This window comes from Canis aureus, chromosome 3, assembly GCF_053574225.1.
Source record: "Canis aureus isolate CA01 chromosome 3, VMU_Caureus_v.1.0, whole genome shotgun sequence".
In the NCBI taxonomy this organism is placed as follows: domain Eukaryota; kingdom Metazoa; phylum Chordata; class Mammalia; order Carnivora; family Canidae; genus Canis; species Canis aureus.
The window spans coordinates 55,899,008-55,922,588 of record NC_135613.1 but is presented as its reverse complement, the minus strand read 5'-3'; the positions used below and the strand labels follow the sequence as shown (position 1 = coordinate 55,922,588).

Sequence of the window (23,581 nt, the reverse complement as noted above, 5' to 3'; positions counted from 1 at the left end):
TGCAATCAGCCTCAAACTAAGTATATGAAATGATATGTCAATATTAGTCAGCGAGAAATCACTCTCAGACCTCTTCGGCATACCCCTCCTGAAGTTGGAGTTTCTGGTCTGTTACTTCTTGCTCAGCCTTTGCCGGTGGATTGTGCTGTGTGAACTCTGGGTTTCTATTAATTTACTTTCAAAGCTGGTTTAGTTCTTACTGCCTGATATAGATTAAGTTGATTCAATTTAGGTGTAGTTTAGCTAATATTATTGAGTCTCTGCTATTGTGCAGACATCGTGCCAGGAAAGAAATAATAATACACAACCTAATAGGGATGCAGGTTAAAGCAAATGCATTACTGTGTGGTAAGTATATTCAGGGGTAGTCTGGTAGGCAAGAGTGTGGGGGATTTTTGTGCTGTCTGGGTGAGGGCAGGAGAGACTTTCTGTAAAAGATGACAGCTAGGTCATCATTTTAAAGGACAAGCAGGAACTTTCCAAATGCACAAGGAAGGGAGAGCCGTTCCAGGTAGAGAAAGTGTCCAGACCTGATGTTGCGTTATGACGGTTTTGAACAGTATTGCTGGAATGTGAAGTGGAACACTTGGGGGGGGGGGCGGTGTACTGTAGGAATAAGACATTTGGTCTAGGTGTGAATGGAGGGTGAGCACAGTGTCCAGCCAGTTGGGGGTTTTTAGGTGGTTAGTCCAAATGCAATGTTAAATAGTGCTTTGGGAGAGCAACCAAGATGAGAAAATACTGAAGCTCGGGATTAGTGAATTTACGGAGGAAGCTGTGGGGTTAAGATAATTAAGTTTTTAGAAATGTAATGATGGTAAATTATTGAGAATGTGGTACCTGATTTCCTAGTATGGTCACCTGGCATGAAATGTTTCAGAGAGGCCTTGTGAAGCAGTTGTACAGCAGGGAGGGATGTGCAGTAGTAGCATCAGCTCCTGTCACCTGACTCCCAGAAGACTGGCTGGCTGTAACCCAACTGCTGGAGCCCCATGTGTGGGATGATTCTGTGGGTCTAGTTCACCTAGAACCTAATGCTTCGACCCAGAGTGCCTCATATGCCTTCATACCTGAGCACTTTGTAGATCTCCTGTGCTGCCTTTATCCACAATACTGGTGGTCCCTAAGGTTGGGGCAGTAAAGTGATTCATGTGTCTGACATATAATAGAGAGTTAATCACTCTCAGAATCTGTTGTGTTTAACTCCATCCAGAATGCTGCAGATTTAATGTCCCAGATTTTATACTTCTATTTAGATTTCTATGTTCTCTATTTTTTTAAAATTTCATATGGTTTGTTTTTAATAGCTGTCATTTATTTATTTATAGTGAGCTCTCTGCCCAATGTGGGCCTTGAACTCATGACTCCAGGGTCAAGGGTTACATGCTCCACCGACTGAGATAGCTAGGTGCCCCTGTTTCTATTTAGTTTAAAGATTTGTTTTTAATATTTCACAGGCTTTCTTGATCATGGATGGTGAAGATATACCAGATTTTTCGAGTTTAAAGGAGGAAACTGCTTACTGGAAAGAACTTTCCTTGAAGTATAAACAAAGGTAATGTTGAAAGCATCCTGGAAATAGGGGAGGGAATTTGGAATATAGCAACTCTAGCATGTGTGGTTTTTGTTGTTTTTAACCATCAGCTAAATTTAGAGTTTCAGATTTAGGTTTAGGATTCTGGAAATAGTCCTAGCATTGCTTGTGTTTAAATAGTATAATAATACCATAAATCTTCATTACTCAAATTATTGAAAGAGTAAGAAAACTTAATATTTGTGATTTCTTCTGGTAGTTTACCTGCTTTTATGCTCATTACATTTGGCTGTCCTTGGCCTTCTGTATGTGCCCTGATTCTGCCTCATGATGTGGTCTTTGGAGATTCTGATAAGCTGTCCCAGGCGCACACAGCAGAATCTAGTCTTTTCAGGCAAGTTCAATCAGTGTTGGGAGCCAGCATCATTGTGAAGTGGGGAGAAGAGTTTCAGGGGTATGGAGCATTTTATAAAATCTCACTTATTTTAATTAGTTGGGAAAACTTTTTATTTTTATTTATTTTTTATTTATTTATGATAGTCACACAGAGAGAGAGAGAGAGAGAGAGAGAGAGGGGCAGAGGGAGAAGCAGGCTCCATGTAGGGAGCCCGACGTGGGACTCGATCCCGTGTCTCCAGGATCGCGCCAAAGGCAGGCGCCAAACCGCTGTGCCACCCAGGGATCCCCGGGAAAACTTTTATATAATAACCTTCAAGCACCAAAATTTGTCTTAGATTTCTTTTTAAAACATACTGTAACATACACATTTTTCTGCTTTGGTTTACAGAGCTTGCTAAGCCTTATCACACCTGTTATTGCTGTTTCATTGTTATTGTTGAAGGCAGTTATTGGGCCAGTGGTTGTAGAAGGGGTCAGTCTGTGGTAGGGGTTTGTAATCTTTTTTGTGCCATAGATGCTTTAATAGGCTGGGGAAACCTGCAACCCCTTCTCAGAATAGTGCTTTTATTTTTATTTTTTTTATTTTATTTATTTATTTTTTTATTTATTTATGACAGTCACAGAGAGAGAGAGAGAGGCAGAGACACAGGCAGAGGGAGAAGCAGGCTCCATGCACCGGGAGCCCGATGTGGGATTCGATCCCGGGTCTCCAGGATCGCGCCCTGGGCCAAAGGCAGGCGCCAAACCGCTGCGCCACCCAGGGATCCCAGAATAGTGCTTTTAAACGTATAAGATTAAATAATAGAATTACAAAGGAAAGCAACTGTAAGTATTAGATGACTTTGTGGCATCATAGTATGTGCTGCTTTATTAATACCTTAAATAAGAAAGACGTACAAGTCTGTAAAATGTGAGTCCTTCGGGGCCTTTTAACTCACTTTCACTGAACCCCAAGTATAGAGTACGAGTTGCTGAACAGATTGTCTTTATTGTGTAGTCTACTTGGTGGTAGTGCCACATTCAGGCCAAATTACTCAACTGATACATGAGCATCTTCAAGCTGACCCTGTGATTCTTGCTCTAACTCCTCTTTCCCACTTTATCTCTTTATCAGCTTCCAGGAAGCTCGGGATGAGCTAGTTGAATTCCAGGAGGGAAGCAGAGAATTAGAAGCAGAGCTGGAGGCACAGTTAGTACAGGCTGAACAAAGAAACAGAGACTTGCAAGCTGATAACCAAAGACTGAAGTATGAAGTGGAAGCATTAAAGGTAACCTTAGAAGTAGAAGGGTATCTAATGTGCTGGCTTAGATTAAAGTGAGAAATAGATCTTTCTAGGTGGAGCTTCAGAGCAGCAGGCAACCATGAAAATAGAAAAGGCTTTTATTGTATTTTTTTTTTTTTAAGATTTTTATTTATTTGACAGAGTGAGCATACACCTGGGGGTGTAGGGGGTGGGAGAGGGAGGAGCGGGGAGCCTAATGCAGGGTTCCATCCCAGGGACCTGGGATTGTGACCTGAACTGAAGGCAGATGCTTTATCGACTGAGCCACTCAGGGACCTCCAAAATAGAAAAGGCTCAAAATAAATTTTCTTTTCTTTTTTTTTTCCAAAATAAATTTTCAAAATAAACTTTTCTTTCAGGGAGCCAGGGAAAAGGTGGTTTAGAGTTTCGGAGTTCACTTAGAAACTCTGTAGCTGTCAGTTTTTTAGCAATACTATTCTTGTAATAATGTAATTCCTTTCATTTTCAAAAGCTGCCTGATTTGACAGATTGCCTCACTCCAGGGTACTTTAAAATTATATTTGTATGAAATACACATTTACTTCATTATTGTTCATAGTCTCTTTGGTTTTGAAGTTTAGTTAGGGTTAAAAAAATTCCTTTTTAAATAGGGATTTCCAGGAGTAAAAGGATTAACCCCTTTTGCTGCTGTTCAGCACCTGCCTGAGCCAAGTGCTTGAGCCGTTTCTGTGCCTGGGGAGAGCATGGTTCTAGGTAGGTGGGGATGGTGGGTAAGAGTGAGGGAATTGGAACTCAAGAGTGGCAGTCTCCTTTCTGCTTCCCCGGCTGCGTTTAAGCCTGAGAATGCAGAGGTCCTCCCACCAACTGTGGGATTTCTGAGGTGGCAGTTTCACTATTGTACTTTTCAGAGAGATCATTATTAGATTTCTTTCTGAGAGGAGAATGGTTGACTCTCTAAATTTATGAGTTAAAGTAGTTGGGATGATTGTGTCTTTTTTTTTTTTTTTTTTTTTTTTAAATTAATATTACAAGGAGGAGAGGGATACCATCAACTCAGATTGTGGGTAAATTCCTTGGATTCCCCCCTACCCCGCCACCTGCACCCATAACTTGGGTTACTTCCTTTATTAAGGAAAACTATATATTAATGACTTCCACTCCCCTTCCTATATCTGTGCCTTCAGGAGAAACTAGAACATCAGTATGCACAGAGCTACAAGCAGGTGTCAGTATTGGAAGATGATTTAAGTCAGACTCGGGCCATTAAGGAGCAGCTGCATAAGTACGTGAGAGAGTTGGAGCAGGCCAATGATGACCTGGAGCGAGCGAAAAGGTAAATGGAGGATGCTTGTTTGGTTAGAATAAGTGAAGGTGGCCATCAATGACAAAAATCTAGGTCTGTCGGCTCAGCCTGTCACCTGGGTCTTAGTCCCAGGACATCTCCTTTTGGTGTTTCACGTCCCCTGTAACTGGTCATATCGACACCAACCCCAAATTCCTATCTCCACAGATTGTGCCCTTCTAGGGTTTTCTTTCCCTCTGTCCTTTTCCTTCCCTGCAGGTCTGGTGCTCGGTCCTGTTGGTTTTTCTCTAAAACATGTCTCATTCATCCCTCTCTTTCCCTCTGTGTTCTCTCAGCACTCCCACACTTGTCATGGGCCTTGGATCTTCTTCCCAAAGTCTGCAGTTTCTTCATGGCTTATCTGTCTTTACATCTCAACTCCTTTTTGTTCTCTTTGGCTTTAACACGAACCGATGGATTTTCTCAGAGTGCCGCTTCCCTTACGATTGCGGCACGGCCTAGAGCGGCTTGCTGTTACTGTTGCTAAGCTATTATGTAATTATAATTCACGTTTCTTAACCATTCCAAACTTAATTCCTGTTACTTTGCAATTATTAATATGTGAGTGACTCTTAAATGCCTGACTCGATGCTAGAGTTGAGGAGATAACTCTACTCTTAGGGGTGACAGATGTGGACATTGCACCTGAGAAATACTCTGGTGAAGAGAGTGTACAGGCAGCTCTGGGGCTCCGAGGAGGGAGCCTCTAGAGTGCCCTGGGGGAACTGGGGGAAGTTTGCCGGTATTGAAGCTGACTTTGCAAGGAGGAAAGAAGCCAGCCAAGTGAAGAGAGAGATATGAAGGCAGAGAGGCAGGAAGGCTTAAAAGGTAGGAATATTTCACTTTGACTGAAGTGTATAGAGATAGTGTGGCTGAATGGGATGAGACTGGAGGGTGGTTAGGGCCAGATTACAGAGAACTTTGCTCTGTTTGAAAGCCATTCTGTAGGCAATGAGGGGCTCTTTAAGAAATTAAAAAAAAAAAAATTTTTTTTTAATTTTAGGGATCCCTGGGTGGCGCAGAGGTTTGGCGCCTGCCTTTGGCCTGGGGCGCGATCCTGGAGACCTGGGATCGAATCCCACGTCGGGCTCCCTGCATGGAGCCTGCTTCTCCCTCTGCCTGTGTCTCTGCCTCTCTGTCTCTCTCTGTGTGACTATCATGAATAAATAAATAAAATCTTTAAAAAAAAATAAAAAAAAATAAAAAAAATTTTAAAGAATTTTTTTAAACAAGGGAGTAAGATCAGATTTTGAGCTGAGAGGATAATACTGAGGAATTGGAAGTAGAGAGGAAGGACCATTGAGGAGTGATCTAGGTGATGGATGAAGAATTAAGCCAGGACAGAAAACTGGAGGAGAGCAGATGGAATTGAGAGACATCTTTTTTTTTTTTTTTGGTATATTTTTTAATTGGAGTTCGGTTTGCCAACATATAGAACACCCAGTGCTCATCCTGACAAGTGCCCCGTCACCCAGTCACCCCATCCCCCTGCCCACCTCCCCTTTCACTACCCCTTGTTCTTTTCCCAGAGTTAGGAGTCTGGAATTGAGAGACTTCTTGATAAAATTGGCCAGGGCATTAGGAGTTCTAACTGGAGGTTATAGAACTTTATTTCTGTAGCAGATAGCACATATTGTCAGGGTGGTGGTGGTGGTGGTGGTGGTGGTGCATAGTAGGTGCTTGTTACTGTTTGCTGAATAAATGAGTAACATAAAAAATGCAGAAAGAGGAGTTAGGAAGTAAATGGAGTGGGAGCTAGGACTTGATGTTTCAAACAAATAACTAATTCTTAGTGTACTCTAAAATTGTTGAAAAGTTTTCTTCTTGAAAATGTGTAAACTTTGATTGTTTAACATTCAGTGGGGAGATATAATGTGTAATAAATGGCCTTCCTTTAAGGAATCATAGGGAATTTTGGCGGGAATTTAAAAGAATATATTGAATGGCCCGAACTAATAGCAGAGATACTAAATGCCACCAAAAGTCAGAAGGCATTGAGATCATTCTCTTTCAACTGGGCCAGGCTTTCTAGGTCAGGAAATGGCATGAGATCAACTGACATTTTTCTTTTGTATTAGCTATTTGCATGCTGCTTATTTAATTTGTGGACTCCATTTTTTTTTTTTTTTCTTAAGGGCAACAATAGTTTCACTGGAAGACTTTGAACAAAGGTTAAATCAGGCCATTGAACGCAATGCATTTTTAGAAAGTGAACTTGATGAAAAGGAATCTTTGTTGGTCTCCGTACAACGGTTAAAGGATGAAGCAAGAGGTAAAAACTGACAACTTAAAGTTTATCCTTTACCTTAATGTCTCTAAGTCCGAGTTCTAAGTTAGGTTTGGGATCTGCTCTGAAAGTTGTGCACATTTGTATACTTTTGTCAGGCACTACACTAAGTGTTTTTAGTCTCTTAACACCTATGAGCCAACTCTGAGAGGTAGGTAGTATCCCCATTTTATGGGTCAGAAAACCAAGGCATGGAGAGTTTGAGTTTTGTCCAAAGCCTTAAGAGCTTTTCAGTGGGAATTCAGACACTGGTCTTTTTTCCAAAACCTTAATTCTGTTCCCACTGTTCATGTCCTGCTTGGTTTGTTTTGGTGTTTTATATTTTGCTTCTGTGTAAATAATTTTGTGTTATGCACATAGTAACACTGCATATGTGCACATATTATAAAGAAGAGGCTATTTTCGTCTTTATGATATTCTGCATTCTACCATGTATTAAAAAGAGAGGGAGGGAAAGAGACTTTTAAAGGAAAGTATATAATCACCACATGCATAATATGTGTACAGCACTCTGACTTCCCTCCCCCTTTCCTCCCAGCCCCTGGAAACACCATTCTCCTTTCTGTGTCTATGAATCTGATGACTCTAGGGACCTCATATACTGGAGTCATACAGTGTTTGTCCTTTTGTCACTGGGGTTTTGTCCTTTTTCACTTAGTGTAATGTCCTTGAGGTTCATCCATGTGGTAGCACGTATCAGAATGTCCTTCCTATTTAAGGCTGAATAAGATCATATTAAATGCTTGTATTGCATTTTCTTTATCCATTATCCATGGGCAGACATTTGGATATAATACTCAGAAATGGGATAACTTTGTGTCCTTTTTAAATGTGTGTTCTGTAGGTCAGTTGCATAACTGGAAAAGAAAGTGTTAATTTTGGCTTAAAAATTCAGTATTTGAAAGCAAGAAAAAAATTGCAACTATTTTGAATACTTCTTTTCTAAAACAGAGTAGTGCATTTTGACAACTAATAAAAAAATACTAACCCATATAAAATTACAAAAATGTACTTCATTGATTTTGCAGTAATTGCCAAAGTACATCATTTCAAAATAAAAGCAAATGAGTTGAAAAGAATATTTATTTTTGTGTCATATAGGCTCACTGCGAGTTGTTCTTTGGACTCTGCCCTATTTTTATATAATGAGCATAGTTAACTGTTCTCTTAGGTTATAGCATTTGTATCAATTCTAGCATTTAAAAATTATTCTCAAAGATCATTTAGACAGTAGGGTTGTCATTTTTATACCCTGAGAAAAAAAAAGTGTTATGTAGGAAACTCTTCTTTTGAGATATAGTAATTGTGGAAGTTATGGCATTTTAGAGGTGACTTTGCTTGGGTGATTTGCTTCCTCTGGTGAGTTCTATTACCTGTGCCCCATTTTGCAGATTTAAGACAAGAACTGGCAGTTCGGGAAAGACAACAGGAAGTAACCAGAAAGTCGGCCCCCAGTTCTCCGACTCTTGATTGTGAAAAGATGGACTCTGCTGTCCAGGCGTCACTTTCTTTGCCAGCCACTCCTGTTGGCAAGGGCACAGAGAACAGTTTTCCTTCACCAAAAGGTTTGCAGTGTCTTTTCTTTCTGAACCTGTGGTAGATTATCCAACTGAGGAGGGTTTGCTGGGGAAGCAGGGCAAGGCACGTGTAAGTGATGGTTTCAGTGGAGAAGTTGGGGAAGTCACGCGCTCTGTGAGGCAGAAGAAGTTTCCACGGTTGCTCCCACACGGGGAGCGGGGTGACGGTGGCCACATGTAAAACAGGAGCAGCTCAATCAATTGAGATTTTAAAAAGAAAGGTTTTCAGGCAAAGTCGACCTTTTGATGATGGCAGTAATATACGCTTATGCCAAAAAATCGAGAAAGAAAAGAGAGGGGCCCATTCTTCAGTCCTACCCCTGAAAGCCAACTACTCTTGACACCAAATTTCCCTGCCATATGTGCTTGTTTGTTTTTGCACACGCCTACTTGTTTCACGTTTGGGGATCATTTTTATATATGGTTTATTTCTCTTGCCACTGAACCGATTGTAAAGGACTAGAAGCCTTCCTACACAGACTGTATAGAGACTCGTTGAGCTGCCATTCAGACTCATGTAAGACTGGCTCAGGTGGACACGGCTGTTCTTTTACATGCTTACATGCATACATGTTCTTTTACATGGCTGCCGTTTTCAGAGGTGACGTTTGGAGTAACCAATGACTAATACATGGAGAATGTTCCTTTTTCCATCAGCAGAGGTGTTTTTTTTTTTTTTTTTAATCCAGATAAGCAGAGAAAACACTTAGCAGCCACTATACACAGAACCTTACAATGGAACCCCAAAGCTCTTAATTCAGATTTATTTTGTTTTTGAGCTTATTGCTATTTCAGCATTTCCTATTCCTCCATACTTTTTTTCTTCCCAAAATAAGTTCTTTCTTCCCCTCTTTTTTAAGTAAAGGATTTTATCTTCCAGCGTGATAGAAGGATTTTTCTCTGGGCAGTTAGTGAAGTAAGTGCTCTGTGTCTGTGCCGACCATTCCAGTAGCCACTAGCCACATGTGACTGTTCACATTTCTATTAATGTTAGTTAAAATTTAAAATTCAGTTTCTCAGTTGTATTAGCTGCATTTCAGGTGCCCAGAAGCCCTTGAATGGATAACTACTCATCCCACTTTCATCTAGCTATTAGCGTGAAAATACTGTAGAGGTGGTGTTATTTGTACTCATGCTGAGTGTGCTGCTGAGGATGAGAGCAGGCAGGGTAGAGATGACAGCAGCCATCAGAAACTCACTGTCCACTTTTCAGAAGGGCTACTTGGGCATTTGAGGATCTCAGAATTGCTAACATTTGAGAATTAACAAAGATTTGCTTTTAGGTACTAACTAGAATTCTGCAGGTCAGTTCTGAAAATTTGTTAGTTGAGTACTAATCTTCTGAATAGTCTGGAACTTCAGTCAAGGTTAATACCCAGGGAGGTGCCCATCCTCTAATAGCTGATTAGAGTTTTAACTCAGGGACTTGGCTGCGGTGAGCCGGGCGAGGTCAGTGGGACACAGAGCTTGCTTGCTCTGGCAGAGGGTTAAGACATGTCAACTCCAAGGCAGGAAATTTGTCCAAGTAGACAGATTTTTAGACTGGAACTGATGGCATGAACTTTCACTAACCTAAAAGCTGCTGTGCGCTGGATCACAGCAGTTGAATGACAAATCAGTCAGGACAGACCTAATGAGAAGCAGGAGGTTAGAGGAATCAGTGCAGATTGGAAAGGCTGAGCCCGATGAAGTGGTCTGTCTTTAATTGCATTTCATCGATAACAATGACTGTTTCCAAAAAGCATTTAAGACAACTTACCATAAAAGCACAGGTTTCATAATTTGTGGAGAACAGGGAGAACTGAGATCTGGAAATCCTTGCTGGGAAAAGTACAGCAGTTTATTTATATCCTGTCAAGTGCCTGTTCTGTGCCACGCACTTTTCTAGGTGGTGGGGGTCGACTGGTGAATAATAAGGTGAAGTCCCTATCTTCAGTGAGATTATCTCCTGGAGGCTGAGGACAGAACAGCAGCAGCAACAAAGCATTTACATACTGAAGAGCACTCTGTAGAAAATGGATGAAAGAATAACAGCTAACATTTATTGAGTATTAACTATGTGCTAGGTATTTAAAAAGCATAGTAACTGAAACTTCATGATGACTTTATAAGTGCTGTCATTAGCCCTCTTCTACATATGGGCAACTTACTAAAGCTCACACAGTTACTGAATGGCAGAGATGGACTTGTCTCTTGCAGTGTAGCCCAAGAGCTACTAACCATCGTGTATATGACTTCAAAAATAAATTGAAGAAATGTGCATGACTGAAAACCTTTGCCGAGAGGCGTGCAAGAAGATGGGAATGTCACCCTGAATGGCTCCGATTCTGAATGGGAAGCCTCTTACAGTAGCCATTGTATCCAAATCAGTCAGCTGTTTAAATTCCTAATGACATCAACACAGGGTTTAAGTTGGCAGGTTGATTTTAAAGTTACTCTGAAGAATAACTGTGCCAAGAAAGTTCGAAATAAGGTGAAGACAAGAGGCTTTCCCCTTCAAGGTACCACAGTATGTTTTAACTTTGTAATAATGAAAGCAGCATGTTTCTGGTGAAATAGATTAATAATTCAGTGGAACTAAAATATATAGGGAATTCAGTATATGTAAAGTGCCATTTCAGATGAGTCTTCACAACATGGTATTAGGATGATTGGCTATCCATTTGGATGAAAAAAAAATTTAGATATTTGATGAATTAAGTGATCTAAATGTAAAAAAAAAAAAAATTAGGAAAACAAGGTGAGGAAGCCAAAACTTACCTCACCAAAACAGAAAGTTTGAAAGATAAATGTCACATTGAGAAATACAAGATCTGGGGAATCCCTGGGTGGCTCAGCAGTTTAGTGCCTACCTTTGGCCCAGGGCTTGGTCCTGGAGTCCCCAGGATCAAGTCCCACATCAGGCTCCCCGCATGGAGCCTGCTTCTCCCTCTGCCTGTGTCTCTGCCTCTCTCTCTGTCTCTCGTGAATAAATAAATAAAATCTTAAAAAAAAAAAAAAAAACAAGATCTATGAGAGAAAGGGTGAATATATATAGCATTTAGTGCCCTTGCCCAATTGATTAAAGGAAAGACAACCCGGTAGACAAAGTGCAGAGGATAAACATGATTTCTAGAATAAGATATTAAAATAATTAGTTAAGGAAACAAAAGAGAAAATAAAATGACTATCAAATTGACCCCCCCCAAAAAAAGGTAACGTCTAATATTACTGAGGGCACAACCATAGAGATTGCTGACATTGGCACAACCTTTTCAGAGAGTGTTTTGGCAGTATCTATTAAGGTGAAGAAAATGAGCATATCCTCTGATCCAGCAGTTCTATTTTTAGGAATCTCTTCTCTGGAAATACTTGTCTAGATGTTTTAAGGATATGTGTTCTTTTAGCATTATTCATGATGTAAAATCAGCTGAAGGAGACCGTTCAGCATACTTAGGGTGTCTCCACTTTAAACCTTACACCCATAGTTTGGCATACTATATTGATTTGTCATTGAGCATATGCTGCACAGTGACACCCAACAACAAAAGGGACCTGCAAGTGTAATCAATCACCTTTTCTTTCTCTCTAGCTATACCAAATGGTTTTGGTGCCAGTCCACTAACTCCTTCTGCTAGGATATCAGCGCTAAACATCGTGGGAGATCTCTTACGGAAAGTAGGGGTAAGCATTCCATTATTTAGCCCTCAGTACTGAAGCTGTCAAGGTGTGGAGTTCTTAATTTGGAGTGCGGGAAGAAAGAAGGGTTCCTTCCTGTGGTGAAGGCTGTAAATCGGCAGAGAGGCGGGAGCATCCAGTGACCACTGAGGCTGCTCCCGGTAAACAGCGCCTGGGCTTGGGCTTGCTGGTGCCTCTGCAAAAGGCCCTGTGCACTGCCCTTGAGATCCCCCTTGGGCACTCTTCGGTTTCCCCATGACTGTTTCTCCATCACGACTCCTCTGTCTTTTCCTAAGATTACTGCTCTCTGGCCTGTTGTGTGTTCTGGACCATTCCTGTATCCTGTGCTTGCCGCAGTCTGCCCTCCCTGGGGCCGCCCTGGAGCTTTCTCCTTGTAGGACTTCAGCACTGGCTCCGGGAAAGGACTTGGGGCTCTCAGTTACTTATGTCCGTCTTCTTGCTCCTTGGCCACTTTAGCTTCTGTGCTGTCTCCTTGGCTCTAATCTTGGATTCCAGAACAGTTGGGCTTTGGAAATATTAAACTTGTTTTTCTGCTTATTCAGTTTTTTGCTTTGTAGAATACCTACTCTTTGACTTCATCAACAGTTGGACTCTGGGTTTTTTAGCTATCTCTTACTTTTGTTCCTTCCTGCTCATCAGTGATCCCACAGATGGCTTCCTTTGTCACTGCTGACTCATGGTCTTTTTGGCCATGGAAGAGACCTACAGTCTGGATCAGTCCAGCAGTTGGAGCTCTCCTTCCCTGAATCTGGAGTGCAGGAAACAATTACATAACTGTGGACTCACGCCACTGTGAAGTTAGCATCTCCTGCGTGGGTTCCCTTTCCTGTTTCCCTGGGCAACTTTTACCTCTCCCTTCAGTAATTTACCCCTGAAACTGCCCGCGATCCACCGCCCCTTCACTTGTTTGTGAGAGACATCTGCTGAAAAAAGCAGAAATTGCATTATACTTTACATAATGAAGAAATGGGAGGCTGAGGTACAAGGCCCTGTGCTTGCCTTTTCTGACTTACAGAATTATTTTCTGATCATTAGATTAATTCTGAATCTGCAGTTCAACGTTGCTATAAAAAGCAACACACACAAATTATTTCACACAGTGTATAGAGTAATTTTCCCTCGTAACATAACCATTTTTTAATGCTATTTGTTGTAAGAGATGTGACAGTTGGCTCCATAACTCAAAATGATGTGTTTATTTTTTGGTGTCTTGACTTACCAACTTTAAGCAAAAAGATGAAGAATTTAACTCCCACGCTCCCACTTTTAAATTTTCTGTTCTTTTGATAATTTAAAATCTTTGGCATGCTCAAACCTCTGTTTCTGAATTTATTAGATTGCATCTTATCTCCCTGTTGTATGTTTGTGTCTTTCTCTCTCTCCTGTCTTGAACCCTGCATTGGTTGGTTCTGAAAATTGAAAATTAGCAGCTTCTACAATGTTCTGCCCATGTATGGATTGTAGACTGCAAAATCAGGTGGAGCTGGGTTCTTGGGTCGTTTTATCTGTAACATCTCAACAGATGTTTCATGTATTACGTTTTTTATCATTTACTCAAAATCATACCAAGGGTTTTATATTTGTATCAGAGCTGCCTCGTGTACACTTTCCTTTTCCACATCTTCTCACTTAACCTTCTTTTTCTTGTGGGTAGAAGAAACCTATCCTTTCTTGGCTCCATCTCACGTCTGCAGCTTCTTTCTCTCCCTCTGCTGAGCACTCTGAGGGGCTCACAGGGCTGGCACGCTGCCTCATTTCTCTTCCTGAGTTACTTCTGTCTGTTCCTGGGCTTCATGTCTGCAGCTTTCTCTGTCCCTTGTTTGTTTTGCTGATTAAGTTATGTAATTTATTCAGAAATGGTGCATGAAAGGTGATCTTGGGAGTCCTCCCTCGGTTTGTCCTTTGGGCTGACCTTCCGCCTCCAGGATATCATTGGGACTTCTGGTCTGTGGTTATCAGCCAGCCCCTGCTTGCTCTTCGAAGTGCTTCCCTTTCTACTTCTTTGCCTCCTTTGTCCCGTGACTTGAGCTTGGAGGCTCCATCCCCACCCCTGCATCCTCTAACACTGAGAATTCTAGGCCATTTGATTCCCACTTGTTTGTTCTCCTCTCTGACTTCTTTTATTACGCTCCTATTATTGCCTCTGTTTATAGCCATTCTTCCTCTTTATCTCAGTGGTTAAAGGATCCTGTTCCTGCCTGTGGCTAATTTTGTCCCTCTGTGCCTTGGATCCCATCCCTTCCAGCCTTCTCGTTGATGTCTCCTGTATTTTCAGCCTTTTACTGTATTTTAGTATTTATATACATAATCTGTATGGATTACACATTATATATGATACACATACTTCATATGTAATATTTGTGTATTACATATCATACAATTTTTTAATCTTAAAAAACAAAAGTAAAAACAGCTATTCTTTTACCCTGTATCTGTCTTTAGCTGTCACCCTCTTTCTCTCTTCCCTCATAGCCAAGCTTTTCGAAAGCATGTCTTCATTTATAGTTAGCATGTCTGACTGTACCTGCTCCCCAGACATCCTGGTCTGGACTCAGTTCCCTGCTCACTCCACCAGAACTGCTCATTGATGATCTCAGCACTACCAAGCCCGGTGGATGCTGTTCTGCCCTACTTTTACTTAGAACATTCAATACCGACTTTTTTTTTTTTTCCAATGTTTTTTTCTCCTTTGCTGCTCTTTTGCTGTGTCAGGTCTGCTTCCTGCCCATTCCTCTCTGCCATCTCATTGGGTCTTTATCTGCCCACCCTTTCAGGTTGATTTTATTCAGAGTTCTGTCCTTGAATTCCTGATCTTATCATTCATAGCCCTGACTTTGTTACCTGGTATGAAATCTAAGTCTGCGTTTCTTTCTTTCTTTTTTTTTTTTAAAGATTTTATTTATTTATTCATGAAAGACATGAGAGAGAGAGAGAGAGAGGTAGAGAGAGAGGTAGAGGTAGAGACATAGGCCGAGGGAGAAGTAGGCTCCATTCAGGGAACCCGACATGGGACTTGATCCCAGGTCTCCAGGATCATGTCCTGAGCTGAAGGCAGCACTAAACCACTGAGCCACCTGGGCTGCCCTAAGTCTGCATTTCTTGACCACTCTTTCCCCCAGTGCTGGACCTGGTGCTTCCCTTTATACGTCTGTCTTACCGATGCCTCAGACACAGCTTGTACCTGCTAGATGATCATGCTCAGCAGGTATTTGAATGAATACAGGAAATTAGTGTCTCTCTAACAATCCCAACTTAGAAAGGACCATGGGTGTAGGTCAAGAGCCCTGGGATCTGTCTACTCGTGTCACATTTTTCTAAGTTGTAAGGTCAAGATTATATCTGTATTCATCAGTAATACTGAGAGGAATTAGTACGTTATTCTGAGCTCATGAGATCGGAGTCAGCAATAAACATTCCCTCTTTTCTATCAGAGGTGATTGATTGTGGCTTGAATGGCTACCATTATCAACACAGAGAGAGTAATTTTAGTCTTGAAATAGAAATGGTTTGAAATGCAGATTTTTATGTACAGCTACTGTTTTGACAACCATATCATTCCTCCTTCTTTCTGTAGGCTTTAGAATCCAAATTAGCAGCTTGCAGGAATTTTGCAAAGGACCAAGCATCACGAAAATCCTATATTTCAGGGAATGTGAACTGTGGGGTGATGAATAGCAATGGCACAAAGTTCTCTCGATCAGGACATACGTCTTTCTTTGACAAAGGGTAAGTATTGGACATTTTAAACGATAATTTATTTTTGAGTAGTAAAGTTGCACATTATTAAGTGAGCTTATTGGACTCTGAAAAGGTCAATTCAATTTGATAAACCTACCTGAAGTAGGTATCATTCAAGTCTTAGGAGACATAAATCTGTTGTTGTCTTCTGGTCCCCATGGAGTTGTTGCCCTGAGAACTCTGACACTTCTGTCTTGGGAAGCAGACTCTTGCAGGGCAGCAGTGTTAGGCTCTGGGAGTTAAAGACAACCGTGTTAATAGTTCTTGTTCCCAGGGCCCTTAAAGGGTCTTGGCCAATGATTGGTAATGGTAGAAGAGAACACTGTGATTGTGTATGTGCATGCTTTGCAAGAAATGTTTTGTCGGAATATTTTAGAAAAGTATGAAAGCACTGGATCAAATACATCTTAGAGGATGCAAGTTTTGTATGATTCGAAGATTTTTTTTGGAGGTGGTGGTGGGGGGATTGACAAAAAGTGGCATAAGATTGAAGCATCCTTAATGCAAAAACATTTCAGTTGGTACGGAGGTGTATAAGTGAAGAGTAAATGTTTTCTGTTTTCACACCATTTTTGCATCTATATGCTTGTTTTTAGGCCTGTAAAATCATATTTTTATGCATTTGCTCTGCACTTTTAAAAATTTATGGGATTATACCATAAATATGGCTCTGCAACACCCCCATCATGACTTATAGTGCCAGTATCTTTCCTTATCAGTGCATTTTGATCTATCTCAAGTTTAAAAAAAACTGAAACCAAAATTGCATGGTTATACTTTGATTGAATGTGCCTTCATTTGACTAACAACCAGCCAGAACCTGCAGTCTGGGTGTGTTGACCAGATTCCCAATGGTAGCTGTTATTGGAACAGTAAAGAGGCCCTATGGTCCCTTGCTCCTGTCTGTGTTTTGAGCTGGGGCGCTTGTTTATTCTTGTTCTATGAAAAAGTATAAATACAAGTCTAGAGATGTTCGCAGTTTCTTAAAGGAGCTTGTCCTTTCTGCTTTCCTTGATCATTGTGGCACATTGATGGAGGACTTGACTTGGCACACCATCTGCTCTGAAAAGCTCCTTTTTGGTCACCCTTGTGGAGTGGAGCATCCCGATCCTCTCTTTTCCTTAAGGGATGTCTACCATAAGGGGTACATACTTCATTAAGGAGCACCTTCTAAAATAGCAATACATAAATCAGAACTTCACTCTAACCATTGGGGTTTCTTAGGGGGAGTAAGTAGAAAGTTAATTTTCCTCAGGTTTAGGAGTTTCAGGCAACCTTGAGGACTCATTTTTATACTATAATGGTAAGTGGAATACATATTTCACATTAAAGTTGCCATTTCTCTGAATAATGCAGGAAACGTTTAGAGGTAGTCTTCATGAGCATTGAGAACAGTACCTAATTATTTTGTCTGACTTGTAATTTTTCCAAAGTGTAATTAACCTCCAGTAGAGCAGTTATGAGTCCTTATTTGGAATCCCGTTTCTTGCCTCGGATGCCCTATGACATAAGAACAGAGAGAAACCAGAAGCACATAGGTTGGGGCGATGCCTCTGTACACAGGGAGTACTCAGAACAGTCTCAGTGAGGGAGGGATAACTCAGTTCAGGCTCACTGCTCCTCCATGTGGGCCCTGGTGCATGACCCTGGCTCAGAGACGGACCGGGTCTCAGGTAGATGCGGAGGATTCAGAGTAAGCTGGAACTGGGAGCTTTGGGCTCTATCACAGAGCCCCCCAGCCCCTGAGGAACATCCTAGATGCATGTGGAGGGTTTATCTTCTGAACTGAACCTGGAGATGTGCTTCCCAAGAGAAACAGAGATGATACCTAGTTTTGCTTTAAATAGTATACATTTTTAACTGTACTGTTTGTTAAGAATTAAATAGGCTTTTGTGGGCCAGCCTCTTCTCAAGTGTTTAGTTTATATGCTAAATGGATTGTCCATCCCCACTCATGTATTAACCTACTTCTTGAATCATGTGTGTCTAGTTGCCATATTCCTGAAGCTAACTCTCATGGTTTGGCTGTGTTTATACTTCTTGCTGCTTTGCTTTGATTCTGGCTTCCTTCTAGCCTGCCTGGCTTTAAACCTGTTGACTAGATAGTAAAAATCAGGATGGTATGTACCAGCTGGGACAGGAAGGGTGGGGGTATGTCCCAGTCCTCAGCTCCATTGTTGAGTCTGGCAGTTAAAAGAAGAAATGCCATTTCTTACAGAAGCGTGTAGAAGCGTGTAGTTTTGAGTTTTTATCATGAGAGAAAACTCATTCTTGCCCTGCCTTTCACTCCCAAAGAGTGTGTCTGTAGCACTCCCAGAGACCTGTGGGGAGAGTTCATCAGGGGAGGTACGTGTGCATGCTTGTGGACATGCATGTGTCCACTCCGCCATGCCCCTCCCTCAAAGTCCTGTGATGCCGTGAGGCTTGACCACGTGAAGCCAGATGATACACCTCCTCATTAGATATCAGCACATGTGGTTTGAAAATAATCTAAGTTTTGGTGCTTTGAGGGCTTCCTAGAAATGGTTTTATCTAGTCTGTGATCTCTTCTGCCAGTTTTTAGAATGTGGCTCGCTGGACCTCCTTCCCGGCATTGCTCTGTGTCCTCCAGCCACTGACAGCCCTTCGTGTCACTTCTCTAAACCTCATGTGTAGTACGGTTACTTGACTTCTCTCAAAAACATTTTTTCATCATCATTTTCATTCAGCAAGTATCACTTACCCTGATTCTGTAAGCCAGTGTGATTTTGTTTGGGATGTGTGTACATGGGCATAGACTGATTGTAGGGCATGCTGTGAAAATAGTGCTTATATTACTGTTTAATGTCTTTTCCTTTTTTTTATTAGGCAAGAAAAAGTCATATTTCCCACGTTGTTCATGGGTAACTGAATTTGTTTGCTGTGCTCTTTTTCCTTCTTTCTCAATGATGGTGTGTGGTGTAAGACGTATTAACAAACTGGTTTTACTAACTGCATGGGGCTGACTCTGCTTTAACCAACTTACAGCCCGTGAGTGAGTTTTCAAGCTCCTGTCTGACCTGACTGTACACCATTATTACCAGTTCAGCTGTGCAAAACGGAAGGAATTCATGGTGTAGGGGTCCTGGGGTGGTTGTGACTAGCAGACCTGGTGGTGCTCCTGACACGGGGTCGGAGCTGAAGTGATGCTGCGAGGAGTCTGGGCATGAGGGTCAGGTGCCACTGTCGGGACCCGGGATCACATTTGACTTGACTCCAGGGGAGAGCAGGGTTCTTCCTGTTGCCCAGTCTTCTGTTTTCTCAGAGCAGGTGCACCAGTGGGTCATGGAGCCTTGCTGCCTGGGAACTCTCCTCTGCTCGCTCCTGTACAGAGATGATAGATGGTGACGTGTCTACCTTTTCAGGAACATACATTTCAGTCTACGGAGCTGCTGGAGCTTGCCTGAGCCTCCACTCTCCCGTCTCGCTAGGGTGGCGGATCAGGAGTGTGTCTGCTGGTACTCCCACGTCCGCTCTGGCCTTCTTTCATCCTGTCCTTGCTGCGTTCTCGGGTACACCTGCCCTTGCTGCTAGGATGGGTTTGGCCTGGTGCTCTCTCTGTCACGTTAGATGTGTTCTCCTGCTGACTGGCTCTGTCTGACTCCTCACTTCTGTTGCTGTTTTACAGCTGCCCCTGTAAACAGAGCACTGTTGCTGTTTTACAGCTGCCCCTGTAAATAGAGCACTATCCTGTTCTTAGCTAGATTATCTATTTTTCAGACTCTCGAGCTAGATTGAGCTAGATTTTGGTGGTATGACCATGACATTTCATAGCTTCTGGAACCTTTTTTGTATAGCTGATTCCCAGATCTGCTTCTCCATCCTTGCGTGCTCACTCTCCATTCAGTCCTGTGTTGTCCACTGGGACATTCCCCTGCGGCTCTTTTGCTGCTTCCCGAAACCCAGTGTGGTGAGTGTAGAGGCTTTGGTCCTCTTGGAACCCCTCCCCCATTGCACAGCTTTGCAGTTGGAGGAAGGGACCTCACCAGACTGCTGCTCCCACCCGTAGGGTCAACCTTCTTCTTCTGGCCGTTTACTTCCCATTCCTCAACTCAGGGGATGGGTGCTAGGTGCATGACCCTGGCAGGTGGTTATTCTGTGCTCCATTGGACATTCACATCAAGAATTCTCACTTCTGTCCACAGAAGGGAAATTGCCTTTCGAGTGTCCTGTTCTCCTTTTGTTTGCTTGTGTGCTCTGCTGCTTTTTCCCCATTAGAGTGGAGCTGTGTCGGGAGCAGGAGAGTTCTTGTTTGCTGAGGCCTCTCAGGTGTCTGCTGGCAAGGAGGAGCCGGGGAAAGGAGAATGTGGCCCCGGCATCCACTGACGCGTTCAGGGGGTGACCTCGGGCTGGACCTCTGCTTGCTTTGGTTTCTTTAGCGGTAGAACAATAGGGATGAACTTGATATTTTTTAAGGTCCATCTAGCTTGAAAATGTGGGAATGCCAGCCCTAGAACTACTGCATGTGGGGCTGTTCTTGTGGGGCTTTTTGCATGCCCCTGTGGAGCAGGTGCTAGGTTCTTCTTGGTGCCCGGTGGGGCTTGTCCTGCCGGCTGCCATGCTCTCAGGAGCCGGCAATATGATGTTCCCGTGTTTAAATCTGAGGCTGTGTGTGAGGCCTGCCTTGTTCCCACTGAGGTTCTTGGACCAGCCAGACAAGTGGCAGGTGGGGCTTATCCTGTGAAGGCTGCAGGGGCATGTGGGGTATGGCCCCCAGCCCAAGAAGGGGTGCATCACTGAGGGAGACAGGTGTGCAGCAGGGAGAGGTTATGGGCCTTGGAGCCCCTCCTGTTGCTTTTGGCCTGGGTGGGGGGTGACTTGCCTTCCAATCAACATCTACATTCTTTGTTCAAAGTAGTCAGGGGTCATCTGTCTCTCTGCATGTCTGTTCCTCTGAGATTGCACTTCCTTCTGCAGTCTGTGAAGCAGTTATCTTTGCAGGAAATGTGTCTGCCCCCCCACCCCGCCTTTTTTTTTTTTTTTTTTTTAAGAGAACCTCTCTCCTGAGCCTGTATTCAGGTCCCTAGACTCCTCCCGGGGAGCAGGTGGGAGGACAGCGATGGCTTGTGTGGTGCCGTGCAGCCCTACAGTTGGCTGCACCTCCCAAATTGGTAGTGGGGCAAATCTTCCCGGGAAGGGTTTTTGTGTGAAAGGGCTGAAGTGGCTTCCTGAGAGAGGTTCTAGACCTGCACTCAGTCCCTCGCTGCTTCCCTTGGTGGCGTAGGTGGAGGATGGGGTGGGGCCAAGGGCGGGGGGCAGGGCACTCACCCCTCTATTTGGCGTTGTTTGCCAGACAATTTAACATAGTTATTTTTCTCCTCTTTATTAAGATATTCATGTACATTGTAGATTTGGAAAACAATAAAGTGGGAAATAGTAAACAAAATTTACCCACTCCCCAGATGGAAGAAAAGTAACTGTTGTTAAATTTTCTGTCTGTAACATGATTTTCTGTACATATATGTGTGTCCGTGTAGCCCCCTACATTTGTAGATTTAGCTACAGAGGAGTGATGTCCATATAAGAGGTTGTAGTTTAGAATCTAGAATGTATACCATTTAATTTTTTTCTTTCACATCATTGAACCATATAGTTTGGTGACCTGCTGCTTTTTTTGACCTAGCATTGATTGCATTCTGAGTATTTTCCAATGCTGTTAAAGAACTCGAATTTGTTTTTAATGGCTGCGTAATACTCCTCATTAATTGTATCATTTATCTAGCTAGTTCCCTACTGGCAGACATTTAGACCAGCTCTGGAGGGCAAAGTCAGGGCTGTGTGGCAGTGGCTGGCAGGATGAAGTCATCGAGAAGGGAGCACGTGATCATGTTGCTCTTGGACCTCAGATTTCTCAGGTCTCTGTCCAAATGATGCTTTCCAGGCAGCCACTCTACCATGGGCCAGGAAGAGGAGTAGTTACAGAGAGCAAATGCGTTTCTTGTTGTGAGTCGAGTGATATTAAATGACCGTTTCTCTCTCTCTCTCTCTCTTTTTTCTCTCTTCCCTTCCCCTCTCTGGTCCGGTCACCCCCACAGGGCAGTAAACGGCTTTGACCCAGCACCTCCTCCTCCTGGTCTGGGCTCCTCACGGCCGTCGTCAGCACCGGGTATGCTGCCTCTCAGTGTGTGAGTGCCCGGCCTCCAGGTGGGGGCTCCTGCCCTCCTCCAACAGCCCAGGATGCCCACGCCTCACCCCTCGGTGCCTGGGCCCAGCCTAGGCCCCTGCGTCTGCCTCCCCATGGCCGGCAGAGGGCAGGCTGCATGCAGTGGCGGCTGCCGGGCCCTGTCCAGCCCCAGGACTCTGCGCGATATCAATGCTGGCTCTTTTCTCTTCTCGCCGTGGTGCCGTTGGTTTCACATGATTGCACTTTTGTGGGTCACAAGGTGATACGTACGTGTATTCCTTGGTCACTGGATGCAGAAGTACCCATTCATCACACCTGCCTCATAGCTCCCACCCTGCTGTACTGATAGGATTTAGTTGTGTTTAAGACATTGCAGATCTTCTAGAAGTTCTCCCCCAGATCAGGTCAACATGTGCCCTCTTCCCGAGCTCCCACCCAGGCATCTCCAGTGCTCACGATCATGTGTCCCCAGCTCCACTCTTCCCAGTTTGGCCTGTTGCTGGCACAGGGTCAGGAAGGTCACTGAATTAGGGAACGTTTTCTGCACCTTCTGATTTTACTTTAGCAGTTATCATTCCATAGACTTGCCTCCCAGAGCAGCGAGATGCCCATCTGGACCCCAGGTAGCAGGAGCCGCTGAGGCCAGGGCACACACGGCGCTGGGCCTCCTCCTCCACGTGCCTCCACATGGGGTGCAGGGGCCACCTCCTCGCCAGCTTTCTGGTCCTTCAGTTAAGTGACATCTTTCAGAGCGTTTTGTTTTGCCTTCGGAGGGCCTGTCCAGTTGTGTTAGGAAGGGTCAAGTGGCCTGAGTCAGGGGCTGGCAGGCGCCGGCTCCTGGGAGGCAGACCGGCCATACGTGGTTGTTTTTGTGTGTCCTTCGATTACTCTCATGCTGCATTTACTGTTTACATTTGTTTTATTGTACATAGGTTTGTAAACATTATTGCCTAAGATATTTGTATATAACTTGGGCTTTGTAGCTTTTATTTATTCAGAATTCACATGGCATGTTCATGACTGATGGTGTCCTACTCTGGGCAGCTGTATAGGATCATCATGTGGTTAAAAGAGAAAAAAAGAAAATACTTCCCCTCAAAAAAATCTTTTAATGTGGAAACAATAAATTTCACAGAAAACAAAGGATGGAGGGTTGCTTTATTGGGTTTCTGCCAGCCCGAGTAAGAAGACTCGGGAGTTCCAAAGCCGGGTTCAGACCTGCTGCTTCTGCTCTGACACAGGCATGTGGATGGACAGCAGCCACAGACTGAGGCAAAGAAAAGTCCAGCGGCTTCTCGAGGTGTCTGGTGCTCCTAGCCAGCATTCTCATGCTGACCCCTGGTGCTGGTTTCTGCTCGCAGCTGTGATTTCCAAGAGTGCCCTGAGAATGGCCCAGCCTTGCGTGACAGTTTGGGAGGAGGGACTGGGACGTTGAGGGAGGCTGTGTGCTAGGTTGTCGATTCAGGAGCCAGTTGGCCTGCTGCACTGCCTTTCATGACACGTGTCCGTGTTCTGGGAGTGGGAGTTACCTGGGTCTGGGCTCCTCTCCTCTTTCCTAAAAATGGAGGCCCGGTGAGGAGGCATCCTTGTCGGTCATTTTCCTGTGACCTAGAGCATCTCTGAAACCTGCTCCTACGACT

General features: G+C 43.4%; 1 protein-coding gene across 7 annotated transcripts in view; it reads left to right on the top strand.

Annotated features, from left to right (window-relative positions):
- The window catches only part of NDEL1 (nudE neurodevelopment protein 1 like 1), a 79,259-nt gene that overhangs the window by 24,340 nt on the left and 31,338 nt on the right, over positions 1–23,581 (top strand). For 5 of the 7 annotated variants that reach the window (XM_077892692.1, XM_077892690.1, XM_077892693.1 and 2 more), the window contains 7 exons: positions 1,458–1,555; positions 3,048–3,201; positions 4,362–4,510; positions 6,655–6,791; positions 8,198–8,371; positions 11,955–12,046; positions 15,636–15,787. In XM_077892692.1, the coding sequence (XP_077748818.1) occupies positions 1,470–1,555; positions 3,048–3,201; positions 4,362–4,510; positions 6,655–6,791; positions 8,198–8,371; positions 11,955–12,046; positions 15,636–15,787 (944 nt within the window). In that variant the 5' untranslated portion in view covers positions 1,458–1,469. Of the gene's footprint in view, positions 1–1,457; positions 1,556–3,047; positions 3,202–4,361; positions 4,511–6,654; positions 6,792–8,197; positions 8,372–11,954; positions 12,047–15,635; positions 15,788–18,646; positions 18,682–21,852; positions 23,085–23,581 lie in introns of those variants that run through there. The other 2 variants (XM_077892689.1, XM_077892688.1) reach the window with 2 other exon arrangements.